The sequence below is a fragment of the Pygocentrus nattereri genome, chromosome 17, assembly GCF_015220715.1.
Source record: "Pygocentrus nattereri isolate fPygNat1 chromosome 17, fPygNat1.pri, whole genome shotgun sequence".
Taxonomy (NCBI): Eukaryota; Metazoa; Chordata; class Actinopteri; order Characiformes; family Serrasalmidae; genus Pygocentrus; species Pygocentrus nattereri.
In genome coordinates this window covers 3,146,934-3,168,858 of record NC_051227.1, presented here as the reverse complement: position 1 = coordinate 3,168,858, position 21,925 = coordinate 3,146,934, and the positions used below count along the sequence as shown (strand labels likewise).

At 42.5% G+C, this 21,925-nt stretch overlaps 2 protein-coding genes across 4 annotated transcripts in view; both read left to right on the top strand.

Moving 5' to 3' along the window:
- The window catches only part of grm5b (glutamate receptor, metabotropic 5b), an 83,766-nt gene extending 69,959 nt beyond the window's left edge, over window positions 1-13,807 (top strand). For all 3 annotated transcript variants that reach the window (XM_017683056.2, XM_017683057.2, XM_017683054.2), the window contains exons 6-10: window positions 1,668-1,914; window positions 2,580-2,748; window positions 3,792-3,918; window positions 4,087-5,029; window positions 9,892-13,807. In XM_017683056.2, the coding sequence (XP_017538545.1) occupies window positions 1,668-1,914; window positions 2,580-2,748; window positions 3,792-3,918; window positions 4,087-5,029; window positions 9,892-10,885 (2,480 nt within the window). In that variant the 3' untranslated portion in view covers window positions 10,886-13,807. The remainder of the gene's footprint in view (window positions 1-1,667; window positions 1,915-2,579; window positions 2,749-3,791; window positions 3,919-4,086; window positions 5,030-9,891) is intronic.
- Window positions 13,808-16,343: 2,536 nt separating this feature from the next.
- ctsc (cathepsin C) lies at window positions 16,344-21,405 on the top strand. The gene is made up of 7 exons (XM_017683059.2): window positions 16,344-16,652; window positions 17,579-17,724; window positions 18,247-18,410; window positions 18,492-18,644; window positions 18,735-18,853; window positions 19,662-19,793; window positions 19,960-21,405. The coding sequence occupies exons 1-7, from the start codon at window positions 16,493-16,495 to the stop codon at window positions 20,457-20,459; spliced, it is 1,374 nt and encodes a 457-aa protein (XP_017538548.1). The 5' UTR covers window positions 16,344-16,492; the 3' UTR covers window positions 20,460-21,405.
- Window positions 21,406-21,925: the final 520 nt, after the last annotated feature.

Genomic DNA, 21,925 nt, shown 5'->3' with positions numbered 1-21,925 from the left:
GCCACATGGGCTCAAGAGTTCTTAGAGCTATGCAGAAACGCTGCCGACTTCTCTGGGCCTAAGCTCATCTCAGATGGTCCAAAACACAGGAAATGTGTGCTGTTGTGAGATGAGTCCAAATTTCAGCTTGTTTTTGGGATAAACAGATGTCAATTTTTTTGTGCCAAGAGATCGTCCAGACTTCCCAGCAAAAGGTACAAAAGTCAACATCTGTCATGAATCAGGGGGCATGGGTGACCGGGTTATGTGTCAAGTCACCATTGATGCGGAGGTATTTATTGCGACTTTAGAGAGTCACATACCGCCATAAAGATGATGTCTTCTACCCTGGAAGTCCATGGTTATTTCAGCAATACGATGCCAGGCCTCGTTCTTTACAGACACTGTGTGTGCTTCACTGACATGCATGCAGTCCAGATCTGTCACAGACAGAAAATGCCTGGCACATCATGAGGAGGAGAATCAGATAACAACGACCCTGGACTGCTGAGCAGCTGAAGTCTTGTATCAGGCTAGAATGGGTAAAAGTTCCTCTTGCAGCAGTGCAACAATATAATATCCTCCGTTGCCAAATGGTCAAGAAATGTAATTAAAGAAAAGCTGATGTAATACTGAGGTAAACCTGCCTCAGTCCCGACATACACGTGTTTCAGTAGTGACTGTTCTTAATGTTCCAAACTGACTTTCAATGGGATCTAACAGTTCACCATGTGGCCATGAGGAACGGGGAGGTGGTCTCACTTCCTGCTCTAAAATGCAGGGGTGTGGCTAAAATAAGGCCCCACCCACAAACGAAAACTCTATTTCAGTCGTGATGAGCATTTCTTGAATGTCTTTTATTTAAAAGTGAAACTTGTGATAAATTAAATCTTTCGACTTCACATTAAAGAAATTTTAAAATGTAGAAAAGTATTATTTTTTCAAGCTTACATTTCTTTCTCTCTGTCTCTCTCTGTCTGTCTATTTCTCTGTCTGTCTCTCTCTCTGACTGTCTGCCTTTGTCTGTCTGTCTCACTCTCTCTCTGTGTGTCTCTCTTTCTGTCTGTGTGTCTCTCTCTCTCTGTCTGTCTCTTTCTCTCTCTCTCTGGTGCTCTCTCTCTCTCTCTCTCTGTCTCTGTCTACCTCTCTCTGTCGGTCTGTCTCTGTCGGTCTGTCTCTATCTCTGTCTGTCTGTCTCACTCTCTCTCTGTCTGTCTTTCACTCTCTCTGTCTATCTCGCTCTCTGTCTGTCTGTCTCTCTGTCTGTCTCACTCTGTCTCTCTCTGTCTATGTGTATCTCTGTCTCTGTCTGTCTGTCTGTCTCTCTCTCTCTCTGGGTCCCTGTTTGTCTATCTGTCTGTCTGTCTCACTCTCTCTCTGTCTGTATTTCACTCTCTCTTTGTCTGTCTCGCTCTCTGTCTGTCTGTTTGTCTCTCTCTCTGTCTGTCTCTCTGTCTGTCTATCTCTCTCTCTGTGTCTGTCTCTCTGTCTGTCTGTATCTCTATCTTTCTATCTGTCTCTGTTTGTCTGTCTCTCTCTCTCTCTCTCTGGCTCCCTGTTTGTCTGTCTGTCTCTCTGTCCATTTCACTCTCTGTCTCCCTCTCCCTGTCTATCTCTCTGTCTGTCTGTATCTCTATCTTTCTGTCTGTCTGTCTGTCTGTCTGTCTGTCTGTTTCTCTGTGCTGCAGAGCGGGACTCCCTCCGTCAGCAGTATGCTCAGGACACTAAGATGGGCTTTGTGATCAATGCGATATACAGTATGGCGTTTGGGCTTCATAAGATGCAGAGAATTCTGTGTCGTGGTGCCGTTGGTCTGTGTGATGCTATGCGGCCGATCGACGGAGCCAAACTGCTTGATTTCCTCATGAAGACCAACTTCACTGGCGTCTCCGGAGAAAACATCCAGTTCGACGAAAACGGAGACTCTCCAGGAAGGTTCGCTTACTGATCAATACAGTAAACACTCCATAAATCCATCAACGAATAATGAGTGAATCAATCAACAAAGATCAATCGTGTTACAAACAACATCATAACACTATCCCACAGTCAGCCTGAACTCATGTTCAGCTTACTGACCAATCAATAACTCACCCACAGTTATTTAATCATCATTCATTCTCTCCATCAATTTATCAATCACTTAATTAGTCAATTACACATTCATCCAATCAATCATTCAGACATTCCAGTAACTGATCTAGGAGCAGATCACTGTTAGTTAATGTATTATTTAGTGCTTTTAATTAGATAATATTTCATTTACTGTTTATTCATCCATCTGTCCAGCTGTATTTTTCATCTATTCATTGCTTTAATACCAGTAACAGATTATCTAGAAATGGATGTGATGTTTATCATAAGTAAATTAAGGTGGTGTCATTTGTTTACGTGATTATTAATTTTAGAACGGTCACAGTGAAGTCACGCTTATGAAGGTATAAGTTTAATGTATGTGGGCACATTATTGAGTGTGGGCTTGCTTAACTATGTAAGAATGCCAAGAAGGAAGCATAAAGCTGGATTATTAATGATTATTAATGATTAGTTTTGCTGTGTGATTATTAAACTGTAGTATTGATGTGTTTGTGTGTGTTCAGCTATGTGATCATGAACTTTAAGAAGATGGGGAAGGATTATTACGACTACACCAACGTGGGCAGCTGGGATAACAGCGGTCTACAGATTGATGATGATGAAATCTGGTCCAGCAAAGAGGCCATCATCAAATCGGTCTGCAGTGACCCCTGTGATAAAGGCCAGATAAAGGTCAGAGTCTGTCACCACAGCAAGATTTACAGCCAAGAATAATTACAGCTCTCATTAACTATCGTTAACTACAACAATCAGAACCCCCCCCTCAGTAACTATACCTCTTAATATCTATAGCCCTCAGTAACTACACCCTTTAGTAACCACACCCCTCAATATCTATACGTCTTAATATCTACAACCCTCAGTATCTACACCCCTCAGTAACTACACCCTTTAGTAACCACACCCCTCAATGTCTATACCTCTTAATATGTACAACCCTCAGTATCTACACCCCTCAATATCTACACCTCTTAATATCTACAATCCTCAGTATCTACACCCCTCAGTAACTACACCCTTTAATAACCACACTCCTCAATATCTACACCTCTTAATATCTACAATGCGCAATATCTACAGCCTCAATATCTACACCTCTTAATATCTGCAATCCTCAGTATCTACACCCCTCAATATATATACCTCTTAATATCTACAACCCTCAGTATCTACAGCCCTCAACATCTACACCTCTTAATATCTACAGCCCTCAATATCTACACCTCTTAATACCTACAACCCTCAGTATCTACACCCCTCAATAATTACACTCATCAGTAACTACACCCCTCAATAACTACATGCCTCAGTCTTTAACTCAAATTTTTGCTCCTTTACACACATACAGTCAAGCATTTGTTGCTGTAGTACTGAGAATTTCCCTGTTGTGGGACTAATAATGGATTATCATCTTATCTTATCTTAAAGATAAGAGGCTAAGTGAAGACTAATCTATCACACTTAAACTCATCATATTCACCGAATAAATAAAGTGAATATTTTTAATATGTTTTCTCTTCAGGAACTTCACATCTGACTGTTTTTTCTCTTCTGAGATCATTGAATAAGATGTGTTCTCTCTCTCCCCCTCTCTCTATTCTTTCTCTCTGTCTCTCTCTCGCTCTCTCTTTCTCTCTGTGTCCTCTCTATATTCTTTCTCTCTCACTCTCTGTCTTTCTCTCACTCTCTCTCTCTCTCTCTCTCTCTCTCTGCAGGTAATCCGTAAGGGTGAGGTCAGCTGCTGCTGGACCTGCACTCCCTGTAAGGAGAATGAGTTTGTGTTTGATGAATACACCTGCAGGGCGTGCGAGCTCGGCTCCTGGCCTACATACGACCTCACAGGTGAGTCGTCATCAAACACGCAAGCAAACTAACTACTAACTACTCAGTCTCACAAACAGATAAACGATGCAATAAAGAAAGATTTCTGTCTTTTTGAAGACAGGTCTGTTAGCTCAGCTTATTGTTTATCGTTTAATTCCAGCATGTCTTCACTGTTGCTTCTCTCAGGTTGTGACCCAATCCCAGTGCAGTATCTGCGGTGGGGTGACCCTGAGCCCATAGCGGCCGTGGTCTTCTCCTGTCTGGGTCTGATGTCCACCTTCTTCGTCACCGCCGTGTTCGTTGTCTACCGCGACACTCCTGTGGTGAAGTCATCCAGCCGTGAGCTATGCTACATCATTTTAGCTGGAATCTGCCTGGGCTACCTGTGCACCTTCTGCCTCATCGCCAAACCTCACGTGGTCCACTGCTACCTACAGCGCTTGGGTGTCGGCCTTTCACCTGCCATGAGCTACTCAGCCCTGGTCACCAAAACCAATCGGATCGCTCGCATTCTGGCTGGCAGCAAGAAAAAAATCTGCACCAAGAAGCCGAGATTCATGAGCGCCTGCGCCCAGTTAGCGATCTCCTTCATTCTCATTCTTCTGCAGCTCAGCATCATCGTGGCACTCTTCGTCCTGGAGCCGCCGGACGTTATTTTTGACTATCCGTCCATCCGAGAGGTCAACCTGATCTGCAACACCACCAATCTAGGTGTGGTGGCACCGCTGGGTTACAACGGTTTGCTAATAATGAGCTGCACTTTCTACGCCTTCAAAACGCGGAACGTTCCTGCGAACTTTAACGAGGCGAAATACATCGCCTTCACCATGTACACCACCTGCATCATCTGGCTGGCCTTCGTGCCCATCTACTTCGGCTCCAACTACAAGATCGTGACCATGTGCTTCTCGGTGAGTCTGAGCGCCACGGTGGCTCTGGGCTGCATGTTTGTGCCGAAGGTTTACATCATCCTCGCCAAACCAGAGCGAAACGTCCGGAGCGCCTTCACCACCTCCACGGTGGTCCGCATGCACGTGGGGGACGGAGGGAAGGCGTCATCGGCCGCCAGCCGCTCCAGCAGCCTCGTCAACCTGTGGAAGAGGAGGGGGTCATCAGGGGAGACGCTCAGGTAAGGAGGGGGGGCACAGCAGTGAATCATAGACAATATTTTTTATTCCTTTTGTTTACATTCATACTTACAGTGAGATTTTCATATTAGCACATATTCAAATCCTGTTATGATGATGAAGACGGTTCAAAATTGAGGCACCAGTTAATGCCTCTTTATTCCTCCAGTGTGCACGACTGTTTGGAATCACTTCTCTGTTACAGATAAAGTATTGAAAATATAATATTATATAAATATATAATTTATTGTTATGATGCTTGTACTGAACAGCTTCACACGAATTAGGAAGTGTTGCATAAAAACATTGACATTAAAATGAAGCTTGAATAAAATGAACAAAAACATAAGTTCTCATAAATTAATATCTCTGATTATTTTGTAATAAAATGAATAAAACAAAATAAATGAGTAAAATTAGCCTCCAGAATGAAATTATAATACAATTAATATCTAGGAGTTAAAAAAAAATAAATCCTTGATTAATGGTATGAATGACTTGATTAATAATTGATTAAACATGGCCTGTAAACATAAAGATCTGTGCAAATGTAGCACTGTATGAATGCTGTGCTCGGTTCTTTCAGCGGGTTTATGGGCGTCTGAGGAGCTGAGCCACTAGGGGGCGGCGTGAACGAGTCTGAGAACATCTCTGACAGCTGCCCTATGAAAAAATGTTTGTTTCTACGTTACAGCCAATCAGAATCCGGACGCTTTCCACATCCACTTCACTTCATCCTCCAATCACTGCTCAGGAGCCGTCACCTCGGTCCAGCTTTCAGGGGTTCCTCAGTTGAGCTAACGTTCCTGTGAGGGCGCTCAGAACTAGAACCTCCAGATACTCAGAGGATGGTTCTGAGAAGTGAAGTGAGACCTGATAGTTCAGCAGAGCAGAAGATGCCCAATTCTTACATAATCTAAACTGTTACTCGATTTAAAGGAAAGTGTCTGGACTGACCTGAGAACTTTAAACACGTCATCAGAGCTACGTTCTGAAAAAGGATGGCTCTTCAGGGGTTCTTTAGTAAAGGGAATGGTTGGATTTGGAACCATGAGTTGTATAAAGAGACTTAATTGGTTCTCTGCATGGTCAACTGATCTTCAGACTGATGGAGAATGTGTTGTATATGGTTCAATTTAAATCTTATGTTCAAAAAAGGGTTCTGCTATTGCAACAATCTTGACATCGTAACAATAGAAGAACCCTTTTTGGTCCTATATAGAACCATTTTTGACACATTCTCCATCAATCTTGAGGACCATTTTGCTTTCAAGCATCTTTATGCAACTCTTGGTTCTGAATACAATCATTATCTTAACTAAAGAACCCTTGGAGTCTTTCTTAAGAGTGTAGATTTAAAGATGAATGAAATAAATTTCCTGTTGTAGCCTTTAGTTTATGAAGACTGATTGTTTGGGTTCTTGAGTTTCCTGCTGTTCTTGTCCATCTTTATTTTGTGCATCTGATTTAAGCTGTCATTCTGATTGGCCGGTGAGCGCTCTGCCGGGGAAGAGTGGATGCTGGTGTTGTGTTAATGTTAATCTGAGCTCTGTTAATGTGCGTAATCTTGTTATTGTTTTGATTAGGAGGTGAATGATGCGCTCTATGCTGCAGTCACTCTGCTGCTGCCCATTTTAAACTACAAAATCCCATAAAACGTTCATTGACCACCAAATATACACAGCCATGTAGGAGCCCACCAGACACTTGTGTCAAGAGACCAACTCAATGATCCATTCCTGCAAAATCAGCAAGTAAAATAAAAGATGATTTAACAGCGGAAACCAAAAACATTCTGGACATTTACATTGAGACATTCAGGAGCTTTTTATTGGTCCATTCATCATGAAATCTTAACACAACGTAAATGTTGCGCTCAAATTGTTTATGCATCAGCAACGTTTTCTGTGTAACAACTAAAAAAAAAAAAAGAATTCACGTCTTTTTACAGTTGACATAAAACTGTTCTTTTTCTTTCACTATCTGCTCACAATATCACTGAACTACTGCCCTCTGCTGGTTAAACTGTTAAGTCAGTCTGAGTCAGACAATGTTTTGAAACTGTAAATGATAAACTGACAATGAAACAATCATTTTACTGTTAACAGAGACAGAGACATACAGAGAGAGAGAGAAAGAGATACAGAGAGAAAGAGACAGCGAGAGAGAGAGAGATACAGAGAGTGAGACAGCGAGAGAGAGAGAGATACAGAGAGAGAGAGACAGCGAGAGAGAGAGATGCAGATAGAGAGAGAGAGAGAGAGAGAGAGATGCAGAGAGAGAGTGAGAGAGAGAGATGCAGAGAGAGAGACAGCGAGAGAAAGAGAGAGAGATGCAGAGAGAGCAAAGTACAGCAAAGTAGAAAGAGAGAGAGAGAGGAAGATTAAGAGATATACACAGAGAAAGACAACATGAGAGAATGATGGAGAGATATAGACAGAGAGGTAGAGAGAGGCAGGTCAGTGATTGAGCTGTGTGAAACAGAGAAGTGGTAGAATAGAGAGGCAAGATCGGAGTCAGTTGAGTCTCATTAATAGAAAAGTGTCTGAAGCTGCTTTTTTGCCCTCCATCTCTCTCTCTCTCTCTCACACACACACACACTCACTCTCCCTCTCTCTCTCTCTCTCTCTCTCTCTCTCTCTCTATTTCTGTTATTCTTTATTTCTCTCTTTCTAATTATTACCTGGCTGAGACTGGGCTAAATATTACCTGTGCTAGGCTTTACCTGGGCTAGTTATTACTTGTGCTAGACATTACCTGGGCTAATTATTACTTGTACTAGACTTCACCTGGGCTAATTATTACCCATGCTAGACATTACCTGGGCTAATTATTACTTGTGTTAGACTTTACCTGGGCTAATTATTACCCGTGCTAGACATTAACTGGGCTAATTATTCCTTGTACTAGAATTTACCTGGGCTAATTATTACTCGTGCTTGACTTCACCCGGGCTTTCTCTCTGTGCTAGACATTAACATTAAGAGGAGAGTGCAGCAGAACTGTGATGACCAGGAATTAACTGATTCTGAACTGCTACTGAACTGACCAGTGCTAAGACTCACAGTGGCCCTCTAGTGGTCAGACTAAAACACTGCATATATGGAACAAGAGTGACCACAGACACATTAACATTACCTGAGCTTAACTTTGCCTGAGTTAATATTACCTGAGCTTAACTTTACCCGAGTTAATATGACCCAGTTTAATATTTACCTGGTTTGTACTCGTCACAGAGCAGAGAATGTGCGCCTGTGAGACAATGAATGTGTGCGTGTGTGTGAGGGGGGGGAAGGGGGGGTTAATGAACAGCTTTAAGTGCTCAATATTATTCAATCAGAGCTACATGATGATAAAATCAGCATCTTAATTAAGAGATAAACCGCAACTAACAAGTCTAATTAACCCCAACAGAGAGAGAGAGAGAGAACAGAGAGAGTTACAGAGAGAGAGAGAAAGAGAGAGAGAGGGGCAGAGCAGATAGTCTTTTGATTGCTGTTGCAATCATCAGTAATTGAGTGGACTGAACGATAATGACCTCGTAAACTGTGCCGAATGAAATCAGAGGATTCAGAGCGACACTCAGATTAAAACAGGGCCTCGTCACTGCAGGTCAGTCTGTTAATGGATAAATGGAAAAAGGCTGAATGGATGAATGAATGGGGCCTTTAAAGGTGATGACTGTGATGATTAACTCTCGGTTTGTGGCTGATGATCCAAAATCATCCTGTAATTTTATATGAAGTATTTCTGACTGAAACGAGGGCAGAAGTCATCTGGACAGTAAACATTCAGTCCGTTTCACATTTGATATATTTGTGAAGGAAAATACTATAAAGACAATAAATCAAATGTTGAAAATAAGAACATTTTATGGTTTTTGATAAATAAATGCTCATTTTGAATTTGATGCCAGCAATACAGTCGAAAAAGGCGGGACAGGAGTCTGTTTCCCGTTGTGTTTTATCACCTCTTCTTTTAAAAACACATCTGTAAGCGATTGGGAACTGAGGAGACGCTGCTGAAGTTTTGAAAGTGAACTGTTTTCCTGTTCTCAAATGATACAGGATTACAGCTGATCATCAGGTCGGGGTCTCATTTATCATATATTTCATTTCATACTGCACTTAAAGTTTTCAGTGGGTGACAGTTTTGGACTGGAGACAGGTCACTTTAGCACCCTTTTAATGCGGAGCAATGCTGCTGTAATACATGCAGAACATGGTTTGTCATTGTTTTCCTGAAATAATCAAGGCTTGAAAAAGACATAGTCTGGATGGCAGCATATGTTGCCAAAACATGTATATATCATTCAGCATTAACGATGCCTTCATAGATGTGCACGTCACCCATGCCATGTGCATTAATGCCCCCCTATGCCATTTTGAATACTGGCTTTTAAACTGTGCACAGATAACAAGCTGTGTGGTCTTTAACCCGGAGGACAGTGTCCAAATGAGTGATTCGTTGTCACAGGACACTTTTCAACTTCACCTCAGTCCATTTTAAATGAGCTCAGGCCCAGAGAAGGTGGCAGCATTTCTGGATCCTGTTTATATTTGGTTTCATCTTTGTGTTTTAGAGTTTAGCTTGCATTGACAAACTGTGTTAGTATTGTGTATTTAGTCTTGTTCTATGGAAAAATATCCTTTTTGTCTCTTTTTAACATCAAAACAAACAGAAAATTGCATCTGAAGTGAGATGCAAACCTGTTAAGACAGAGAGATAATCAGATGGAAATGTAATATAATGTAATATTATAAGTTCACAATTGAAGGTAAACAGTAAAACATCCTAGTTTGCTTAGCTTTGTTTGGCTTTATTGTCTTTTGATAAAGCTGGTGCTTTTATCTTTTTTTCTTAGCTCCAATGGAAAGTCAGTGACATGGGCTCAGACGGAGCGCAATTCCAAAGGCAGCCACCTTTGGCAGCGACTTTCCTTCCACATCAAAAAACGTGAGAACAACCAGACGGCTGTGATCAAGCCTTTCTCGAAGACGTCGGAGGGGCGTGACTGTGGAGGAACTGAAGTCCCTCCAGACAGCACTAACAACAAGATGCTGTACGAGGTCACTGAGCCGGAGGAGCGCTACCCGATCACGTATCGTCCTCAAACACCATCCCCGATCAGCACCGTGAGCCAGAGAGCAGTGGGCGGAGCTTTGGGGAGGAGCTCGGGTGCTGAAGACCAGGTGATTAGCGGAGTGTCATCTTACCTGAGCCAGTCTTCTCGGAGCAACAGCGTGTCCTGTGGCGGAGTCGGCGGCACCAGTGCATCACAGGGATCACTGATGGAGCAGATTAGCTGTGTGGTTAACCGCTTCACCGCTAACATTAGCGAACTAAACAGCATGATGCTGTCCAGCTCACCACCAGGGGGCACCATGGGGCTGAACACGAGCATATCTGCTAGCATGTCAGCTAGCATGTCCACTCACGCCCACTCCTCTAACTGTCCGCCTCCCTACTTCCTGCCCCGAGAGGTGTCCATGCCGACCACGATGACAACCTACGCCGAGATCCAACCTTTACCACCAGTGGAGTCCAATGGGGGTCGGACGCCTTGCCCGCTGCCCAGCTCCTCCTCCAGGGGTCCAGGCACCAGGAGTTCTCCCGTGTCCAGCGTCAAAGAGTTCATGGTGGGCACGGCATCAGCTCTCGAGTCCACGGTTACGAAGGCCGAGCTGGAGGAGCTGCTGCCGCTAACGCCTCCGTCGCCCTTCAGGGACTCTGTGGCTTCTGAGAGCAGCTCCCCCAACTCCACCGCTGGCTCAGAGGCAGGTCTGGGACCACCCCCGTCCCCCAGATACGAGTGCCTGGTACTGCGGCACTACAGCCAGAGCTCCTCTTCCTTATGAGGACTGGGGAGACGTAGGAGGAGGCGACATTCGGGGAAAAGAGGCAGGAGGAATGTATGAATAAATGACAAATAACAGCTTCCTAGAAAACGTAATAAGACAAATCTAGTCTTTAGTGTGCGTGTTTACATGTTATTGACGCCGGAGACAGACGTCCAGTACAGCAACAAGACGTCCACCGAAGCTTGTCCTGAGCGTTTTACGAACGGCCTGCAGGGTCGCACAACAACGTAATACCTTTTTGTTTTGTTGTTTGTTTGTTTGGTTTGTTTTGGTAGTGGCCTTAAACAAACATGGCTTGCGTCTAATTAGAGATGTCTTTCCGACAGTTTCAAAACAACACATTTGTGTGTTTGTGTGTGGGACAAATGGGGACCTGGCCACCAGTGGGGACCTTCAGCGTCCTTCAGCCGTGGAGCTTAGAAAGGAAAGTGACTCCAAGAGAGTATTAGTGATGCCGGGCAATGCGCTCGGGACCGAAGACCTGCTCCGCCAGACTGGGAACAAAGTGCTTTGTTTTATTTACTGCAAAACCCTGTAAATATACATCAGTGACATTTTGTCATATGAATCTCTTTCATTTTCCTTTTTTAATTCGCTCTTTCTCTTTTTCTTCTCCCTCTTCTTCCACCTTGCTTTCCAACTTTGGGAATTATCTTCCCATTTGATTCAGAACTATGAATGTATGTCTTTCGTGAATTTCGAATAACGTGGGACCAAAATTCTCCGTCTCTGCTCTTGAGGTGTAAGTTTGATTTTTTTGAGTTTGTTTTCCTTTTTTGCAGAATCGGTACTGGCCTATGTGAACACAATACTAGTGAATGAAATACTAGTGAATCTATTTAAGTATTACGAGTTAAAACGGTGGTTCAAATCGAGACTGATCCGTTTAGCTAATGATAATCAGTACCGAGTAATAATTCATTACTTATTATTTAGATTTCAATCTTCAAATACTGTTTAATAACGACATCTTCATTCATAAAGGGCTTTTAACTAATTTAGCACAGTTAGCGCCCCTTTTTAACCCAATCAGACACACTCTGAATAGCGAACAAGATCCGGGATCGTCCACCATCGTTCATGACAACGGTGTACAGATTAAGGGCATGCTAACGGACGTAAACATCGGTCATCGCCTTACATCACCTAACACAAACACACAAACATCTCCACCAACAAGTTTTACAAACAAGTGAAAAAAAGACAAACGAGACTTTTTCACTGAAAGGTAAAGATGTCTTTTCTACAGAAAACTCCACCCACATGTACTGAACGTGTCCTAATGAATGTGAGATTATATATGTATCCGATATAAAGTATTAATATGATAGAGTTCATAGTGCCAAAGTGGCTCGCCGGGGGAATATGTGTTTATTTACTGTTTTTATGGTGATGGATACTGTATTATTTTATAAAATAAAAGTCAATAAATGTTCCAGTTTTTCAGATGTAAAGCAATACTACCATAATCGCGCTCACAGCAGCTAGAAATGCGATGATGTTCCTGAGATGTATGAGTTTTTGTCACCCGCTGATTTTATTGATTATGACAGTTTCCCGTTTTTGTTACGGATTTGAATGATTTTAACAGATTCCTTTCTAAAATGTAATCAGCATCAATGCAGATGCAAAGAATGAACGTTATGGTGAAAGAGTCAATCAGATAAATATTAAATATTAATTATATTAACTACTCATTTTATACACTCAGTGTTTTATAAAGTAACCTGGCCCACAATTGAACTTCTTCTAATAGTAAATTTACAGTAATAACAATAATAATAATAACAATAATCCACTTTTTATGTTCTGTTCTGTTTTATTAGAAGTTTAATGAACTGAATAGTTCAGTCAGGTTCATTACTTTGAGTTAAAACGCTTCATTTGCATAATGTTTACAAGGGTCAAACATTCATTTGTACCCATCTGAGGATGAAAGCTGGACCTGCTGAGTCTCGTATTGGAGACGTTTTGCCTTCTACACGTTTCTACACAGTTTTTGGTTCAACAGCATTTATCACAAAAGACTGAATGGTTGAATGTGTTACTCTAATGATATAAAGCTAATTTTAATAATTACTTAATTACTAATTAAGTGCTTCACTATGAATAATATTGATGATTAATTGATTGGAAACTTTCCCCCCCAAGACCAAGTCTGACTCTCAGCGTCATCAGTAACACTTATCTATAAGAACATGTTGGTAAAGTGAGGCTGCGTAAACATGCATGTGTTGATGTTTACATTTCGCTGCTTAGACAGTAGCAGAGCAAATATGTTGATTTTGTTTATGATGGTGACGGTTACGAGAAAGAAAGCGTTAGAATGCAATATCTGACCATGAGGTCAGCTTCCCTTCAATCAGCGATTATTCCCAGAGTAACCTGACTCTGGATGCTGAGGTCAGTAAAGCAGTCGGGTCACTGGTCTGGACACCTTACATTCCGGATCTGAACAGAAAGGCCCATCATTATTATTATTATTATTATTATTATTATTATTATTCTCTGCTGAGAAGTCAATTCAGTTCTGGTATAAACTGTGACTGAAGAGCCCATAAAGACTCTGTCCAACCTGTGCCAACTCAAACTGTGTGAACTGAGCTGAAGTGCTTTCTTTCTTTTGCTGTTTTCTGATTGATTTTTTTTGTCACTGGTTTGTTTTGCTGCGTATTTTGGGCTCTGTTCCTGTAGAGATCTGTAGAATGTAATATGATATCGTTATGACGTATTTCTGAAGGTGATTTTTGTTGATATAGTTCCATGCAGCTTCGTGAGAGACATTTGTGAGAAAAGTGCTTTCCGCTATTTAGAATCAAATCTTCTTTCTTTCCTTTATTTTCTGGACATCTGAAGACCGTTGTGTTGCTGTATGACATCTTTTCATTCATTATTAAAAATCTGGAATACATCCATGAATCTCTGGTGGGTCAGTGTGGAAAAAGATGCTTTTAGTCACAATTTGTTTGTTGTGATATTAATGCACACAAAACTCTCAGGCTGGACTGACGGAGACTCTCCGGTATTAACCGATGGTGCTCTCAGATAAAAAAGTCATGCTGTAATTTTATCTAAATTATTTCTGACTCAAAGTTCAGTGAAAGAAGTGGAGAAATTGTGTGGAAAGTGCAGATTTTACAGGTTCAACCAACACCACAATAATGTCTCTGTAAGTATAAAGAGTGACTGTTCAGTCTGTGAATATCAGACAATGCTGAGTTTCTTTTAGCTCACCTATGGGATTTCTAACAATATGTTAGCACCAGGGCAATTCTAGCCGCTGTTATAACTGTTAATTCTCTATATGAATGACAGAGAAGGCTGGGATATAATGGGATATAAATACTGGGAGCAAGTTTTCACAATATAGACATAAACTTTACATTTAGAAAATACCCAATTCAAAATAAATAAGTAAGTATGGGTACCATCTGTAAAAGAGCCGTCATTGCTTGTTTGTTCACTGTTTTAAATTCGCCGGCCAGCATGTAAAACTCAACACCTCAAAAACACTTCTTAAATACTTCTTAAGTAAAATATGAAAACTGAAAATCACACAGCTGCTCACTTTATGACCTTCTGACTGCAGATTTTTTTTTTGGCCTTGGTACTGAAAGTGTAGTGGAATCATGGGAGCAAGAGCAGGATCATGAGAGCAGCAGTGGAATCATAGGAGCAGCAGTGGGATTACGGCAGCAGCAGTGGGATCATGGGAGCAGCAGTGAGCTTGTGGGAGCAGCAGTGGGATCATGGAAGCAAGAGTGGGATCATGGGAGCAGTAGTGGGATCATGGGAACAGCAGTTGGATCACGGAAGGAGCAGTGGAATCGTGGGAGCAGCAGTGGGATCATGGGAGCAGCAGTGGGATCGTGGGAGCAGTAGTGGGATCAGGGGAACAGCAGTTGGATCATGGAAAGAGCAGTGGGATCATAGGAGCAGTAGTGGGATTGTGGAAGCAGTAGTCGTAGGAGCAGCAGTGGGATCGTGGGAGCAAGAGTGGGATCACAGGAGCAGCAATGGTATCATAGGAGCAGTAGTTGGATCATGGGAACAAGAACGGGATCATGGGTGCAGCAGTGGGATCATGCAAGCAAGAGTGGGATCGTGGGAGCAGCCATGGGATCATGGGAGCATCAGTGGGATCATGGACTGATGCAGATGATGAGAGCCAAAATGACACTGAGAATTTTGTATTAATTTAAATTTATTTTTTTTCATGAAAATATTACTAAAAGAATTACACTGACGAAACTGCGAACCAGTAACAGCAACAAAAAGCATGGAATAAATTCCAGCAAAGTGATGATCATGTACTTTATCAGTATGTATTCTAAATATACTCTGAATGTCCTCTGAATGTGTTGCTTTTTAATCTATTATAATGGAACATGTTACTAAACACATTTCAGAGTTTTACTAAACTTTTCTTTTTCTGCCAGGCGACAGGTGAGGGGCAGCAGTGAGGTGGCTAGCTAACATCTGGATAATCTGTAAAGTGATGACAGATGGCGTGGTCTATATCAGCAGGTTCTGACAGCATGTAAAAACTCCTGTATGAAGAATCTCATGCAGCGTTTATTAGTTATTAGTTATCTATCTGCTGAAAGAGAGGCGGGTTCACACGACACCTTTTTACACGCATTTTGGGCAAGATGACATGTTTGATTGACAAGTGGTTAAACATGAGACAGAGAGTTGAAAGAGTATGAAAGAGAGATGAATCATAAACCGATCGGGTTCTCAGAGTGGGGCGGAGCCAAGCAGTGTGAAGTCCACCCGCCCATTTGCCACTACTCATCCGTTCTTGGACCACCCAGATCACTGTCCTATGTACAAGCTGTAACTAGTTTAAATCTCCTCAAACAGCTTGTAGTACACAGACTTTTATTTTAGGACTTTTAAACTAAGACAAATATTACAAACAACTGGCAGAGAGAAAATAATGACTAGGCCTGATATAAAATGCTGTTTTAGGTTAAAATGATTTCCTAATTTATAAAGTAAAGAAAAGAAGGTAAAATCAGTAAATTGAACTGCAAGTGGAAAATCAGTGATGCTAAGTGAAATTTTGTTGCCTGGAAAAACGCTGAGCAAAGCGCCAGTGGACCACCAGATTCGCCATCAGTGGACCGATGATGGCCCACTATCCTCTCACCGTGTTAAAAAGCCCGAATGATGGGAATTGATCAGCGAATCTGGAGTGATAGAAACTAAATTCTTTCTCACTCTGTAGTGAGCATTGATTCCCAGTGTTTTTGAGCGGTCTGAGGGGCTTTAATGCGAGTGACTGTGTTCTACTAACTTGATTAACTGATTCCAAATTGATTAAATGATCAAACTTGAGTCGCTGAACCACACCTGATGAATCGGTTTGGTTCTGAACTTTCAGGAGTTTGATGAGCAATCAGCATAAATCTAATCACATGACGTTCAGCCCTTCGATGTCACGTGACTCCTGTTCACATGATAAGGCGGAAAGTTCAGAGGGTCTCTTCAGTGGTTGCTCGTACAGGCTCGCGGGGAGTCTGAGAGTCTTTATCTTTTAAACAGTTTTATTTTTTTAACGGTATTATTTTTAAGAGGGTTTGTGGAGCCGGAGCGAGGATGCAGCGAGTACCTGTCCTAGCGCTCGCGCTCGCGCTGTGCAGCGGGGTCGCGCGCTCGGACACACCTGCCAATTGCACCTACGAGGAGCTGCTGGGGACGTGGAGCTTTCAGGTGTCCGACGTAGGGAAGGACAGAAACATCAACTGCTCGGCCCCAGGTGAGCTCAGAGCTGGGTAGGAGTGCTGCAGCTCAGCTGCTTTAAGCTAAGCATGATTCATTGTCCCGTTTTAGGCAGCGCGGGCGGTTAAAAGGCTTTTAAGATCTCTTTTTGTTTTAAGAACGTGTTTTGTTCATATTTGTGAGAATATGACGCACATAAAGTGCATGGGCTCGAGACTTTTGTTGCAATTGTCCGTTCCACCTTAAATGAGGCTCCCGTACCATTTAAGGTGGAACAGCATTCCGACCAGAAGCTGGTTCATAAGAAACCAACTCGAATTTATCGAGAAGTTATCGAAATCGATTCTGCATCTAATCGGTCGATTTATTCGACGTATATTTTGTGAAATGCTCCGTTCGGTACACTTTTAACTCCTTCGCTCTTCCTGCTTGTTCTTGTCTGCTGACCTCGCACTGTCATGGGAGTTGTAGTTTTCGCGGCGCCCGCTCAGCGCTGAAAGCTGGAAACTGTTCACGCTTGAAACTACAATTCAAAGAAACGAGTTGTAAAGGAGGAAAAGGGCACGAGATGAGTCAGGGGTTAATTTAATCGGTCTGAAGTACGACTTATTATAAAATGGATATTTATAATAGCTGTTATTATTGAAAATGACCCTGAATTTCAGTGATCTTAATCTGTGATGTTGGAGTGTGTGTGTGTGTGTGTGTGTGTGTGTGTGTGTGTGTGTGTGTGTGTGTAACGCTTGTTGGGTCACTTCCTGTGCAGTCAAAACCACTGAAGTGAAGAAATTCAACGGGTGAAAAGTCTTTTTTTTTTTTTTTTTTTTCCTAATAAAAGAAGCAGAAAAATTGTCCCCTTTGGTTTTAGTTATAAAATTGTTGAAAATCACAGAGGAGAAACGGCACACTGGCATGTTAACCTCAGACCTAGTAATGTGAACTACTTTCCGATGTGTCCTCCAGGTCCGGTAGTGAAGACAATCACGTTGACCTTACAGAAGCTCTCTGTTGCTGTGGACGACCTCGGCCACACTGGCTTCTTCACGCTCATCTACAACCAGGGCTTCGAGGTGGTGCTGAACGACTACAAGTGGTTCGGCTTCTTCAAGGTCAGTGTTGGCTTCCCGTTGTTTTTGTGGGTGTCTGGTGACTCTGACCTTTCAGCTCTCGCTCTCTGCTCCATCAGTCTGGTCTTAAAGGAGAACCTTAAAGCAGAACAGGGAAACTCCAGTAGCTTCTCATGCAAAGCGTCTGAAATGTGAGTCTTCTGTTAAACGTGCGAGAGTTTATCCAGCTCTGTGATCTGAGGGCGTCTGCTTTGCCTTGTTTGGTGTTCTGCTTTTCTCAGAAGTGACTGTCAGTTAAGATTAAAGTTGGGATTGGAGACTCGGTTGAGAAATATTGATCTTCCTGAAAAACTGTCAGATTCATCCACTTTCACACCACAACAGGAAAACCTACTGCTCATAAAACCACAGTGCAGCACTCGGAGAGCTCGTCTGGCTCCAGCACAGCGGTCACTGTTAGAAAAGCCTTGGCTGAGCTGTGCAGGTTGGGGAGGTTAAATGAGAATTACCCAATAGTTGAGAGTTTAATCATATATTTAATCATCCTAATGTTTTTATCTCCAGTACTCTCAGCAGGGTTCCGCAGTGACCAGTTACTGTGACCAGACGCTGCCTGGGTGGGTTCATGATGTTCTGGGGAATAATTGGGCATGTTTTACGGGGAAGAAGGTTCAGCCCCTTCCACCAAAATCTGTCCAAAGCCCTGCCAACACCTTCGCACACAACCCGTAAGAGTGGAGAATGCATTATTTATTATTTTTATTTATTTTATTATTGGTTGTTTAGTAGTAACTGTGTGTGTGGTGAAGGTTCCTGCAGATGTACAAGTATGATCTGGACTTTGTGGAGAGGATTAACTCTGTCCAGAAGTCATGGAGAGCTGCAGTGTACAGGGAGCATGAGACCTTCACCATCCAGCAGCTCATGCAGAGAGCAGGAGGGCGATCGTCACACATCCCACAGTAAGTATACGTGTGTATGTGTTGTGTTTGAATTTATTTATTTATTTATTTATTTATTTATTTATTTATTTATTTATTTTTGTCCTGCAGGCGTGTCCGACCTACCCCTGTTACCGCAGAGATGCTGAAGATGGCAGCAGGTTTGCCAGAGCAATGGGACTGGAGAGACGTCAACGGAGTCAGTTATGTCAGCCCAGTCCGCAACCAAGGTGTGTGTGTGTGCAAGAGGGCATGTGTGAGTGGTTTCATGAGGCATGACCTCTCTCCAGTATAAATAAAACTGACTGAAGCGGAGAACATCAACTAGAACACATGGCCATGGTTCTCAAAGCTGAGAGATACGAGAGAGCCAGTGATGTCCTGACTGTACCTTACATCTACACTTATGGCATTTGGCAGAGCGATTTGGTTTGATTATTTCACACATGTAGGGCAAGGTGGTGTTGAGTCTTGACCAAGGACTCTAATTGGTACAGTGTAGGGTGCTTGCCCAGGTGGGGGATTGAACCCCAGTCTACAGCGTCGAAGGCAGAGGTGTTAACCACTACACAATACCAACCAATCACTATACCATCACTACACACTTCCAACTCTACCTCACCCATCTCGCAACAGTTGTACTCTAATGAACTTAACTGGGGGATTAACGCTGTTGCCTGTTGCTCTTTTGGTTCTTCGGGTTCATCTGGCTGGATCTCAAGGCTGAGGATAAGAGTGAGAGAAGCAGCAGGGTGTAAAGAACCGTAGCCTTTATTTTTCTTTTGATTTCATAATCTTGGCCTCATGATGTCCCTTTATAGTGTTTGTATATTTAAGTACCCAAAGTTAATTTGTTTCATGTGAATATGAAGGATAATCTGAGCTCTTTGAAGCTTCAAGAAAGTTCTTCATTTTTGTGCAGTATGGGTCCTTTTTAAAGGAAAGTCAGATTCTGGCTGTTGTGCCTTCAGAGTGTTTAAGCTTATTTTTCTGTATTAATGCTTATGGACTAAATATTTTTTCTGCATGTCTCTGCAGCATCGTGTGGAAGCTGCTACTCATTTGCCTCGATGGGGATGCTGGAGGCCAGAATCAGAATCTTAACCAACAACTCTGACACTCCTGTGATCAGCCCTCAGCAGGTCGTCTCCTGCTCTCAGTATTCACAAGGTACTAGGTCATTATGCCGTGGAACCGCATCTCAGTGTGCTCACCTCACTGACTCTGTATAACTTGCTGTAATGCTGCGCTAGTCTCACTGATGTACATCTCAGGAAGGCTGTCTCACTGCAACACTGTATAGAACACTTCTGACGATCGCATTTTATTTCTTCAGGTTGTGACGGTGGTTTCCCGTACCTGATCGGTAAATATATCCAGGATTTTGGAATTGTGGAGGAGAAGTGTTTTCCGTACACGGCTAAAGATTCCCCATGCAAGGTCCCGGCTGAGTGCGTGCATTACTACGCTTCCGACTACCACTATGTGGGTGGGTTTTATGGGGGCTGCAGTGAGACAGCGATGATGCTGGAGCTGGTGAGGGATGGCCCCCTGGCAGTGGCTTTGGAGGTGTACTCTGACTTCATGAGCTATAAGGAGGGGATTTATCACCACACTGGCCTGCGCGACACTGTCAACCCCTTCGAGCTCACCAACCATGCTGTGCTGCTGGTGGGTTACGGCCGCTGCCACAAAACTGGAGAGAAGTACTGGATCGTCAAGAATAGCTGGGGGGCCTTGTGGGGCGAGAGTGGCTACTTCCGAATCCGTCGTGGGACGGACGAGTGCGCTATCGAGAGCATCGCCGTAGCTGCCATGCCAATCGCTCGGCTGTGAAGAGATTAGATTACATGCATCTGCCTGGATTCTCTTAAATTGTTATTGATTTTTCTAAATGATGCTGCAAGTGAGTTTAATCAATAATTCAGCGAAGAATCAGATTCCCATGTCAAATGTAGTCGATCAGCCGCGTCACGTTTGCAGGCTGATCGGCTGCATTTGGGTAACTGATATTTGCCTCATCTGTCGCTTTAAGTGTGTTCGTGCTACTTTGTGCCTGTGTTCAGTCTATTTTAAGCCATTTTAAGGGAAAAAATTGCCACTTTGCTCTGATGTTTAACATGATTTTTCTTCTAAAAGCCTCAAGTGACAAGATGAAGGCTTTGCACACAATATTCAGGTAACACATGCTGAGGGACACAAGTGGTCTTTTTTGTAGTTTAGTGAGTTTAGTCTCACCAGTCAGGTGTTTCCCTTTTGATCAACATCTTAATCATGTAGTGGTTTTTTTTTTTTGTTTTTTTTTTCTCCTCTTCTTTAACTTTTTTTGTGCTGCTGTGCAGCCTTTCATAAAGAGGTCAGGTCTGTTTTTTAAGGGATAATTAGTTCTTAGGGTTTTGGAAAGGGATTATTTTCCATTAGCATATGTGCTAGTGTCCACCAGGGGTCAGCCATGGCCTTCTCCCAGGACCCCAGAACTCCAGTTCACTAGGAAGGCCTTGTTTTCCCCCACTGCTGGCTGTAGCTTAAAAAAGGGATGTTCTGTAAAAGTCTGTAACACCAGATAAATCGCAGGTTTTAATCAGTTTGTTGGTTTTTCTCAGTCTTGTTTTTCTTCAGAATGTTTGCTAATCTTTCACTCCTTTCACGGAGACCTGGCTTCGTCTCGCTGCGATGGTCAAGTCTCAGCGTTCTGTTTGATGGAACACTTTAGGGACTGTCCACTTGGGCACATTTTGTAGTTTTATAAATTAATGTCCAATAAAAGCTGCTTTTAAAGTTTGTCTTTGTGCTTGTTTCACTCATTCTTTTACTGAAATGTATGGTAAGTTTCTATTCATGTTAGTGCTGGAGCTACAAGGTTAATGAAGCTAAGAAATACTGTCAGCTTATACCCCACCAATTAGCATAGAGCTAACCGCATGCTTCAGTGCTTGTGGAGCTGTTGAGCATCTAAGACTAGATGAGGTTTCTGAGCCTGAGATTCGCCATTATCTGTGAACATGGGCTTAAGTTTGATAGCATAGCTTAAACTCATTTCTGGGTGTTTTTGCTCTGATTTTTGTCTAATTCAGGGTCCATACTGGTCTCTAAAATGTACTAATCAATAAATGGTTCAGTTTGAGTGTTTCTGAATTAGAATTTGGCATGTTGGGTTTTGCCAAGATGGTGTGCTCAACGCTTGACTGAAAAGTGCTCAATCTGGCAATGCTGTGAACGAAACGTAAAAGCATGCGATCGGTTTGGTTAGGGCTTTTATTTTGAAAAATAAACGCGCAAAATATTGGATTATTAAAAAAAAA

Coding starts and splice junctions, on each gene's coding strand:
- ctsc (XM_017683059.2), top strand. CDS start 16,493: ATGCAGCGAGTACCTGTCCTAGCGCTCGCGCTCGCGCTGTGCAGCGGG. Junction 18,411..18,491: donor AACACCTTCGCACACAACCC/GTAAGAGTGGAG, acceptor TGTGTGGTGAAG/GTTCCTGCAGATGTACAAGT. Junction 18,645..18,734: donor CGATCGTCACACATCCCACA/GTAAGTATACGT, acceptor TTTGTCCTGCAG/GCGTGTCCGACCTACCCCTG.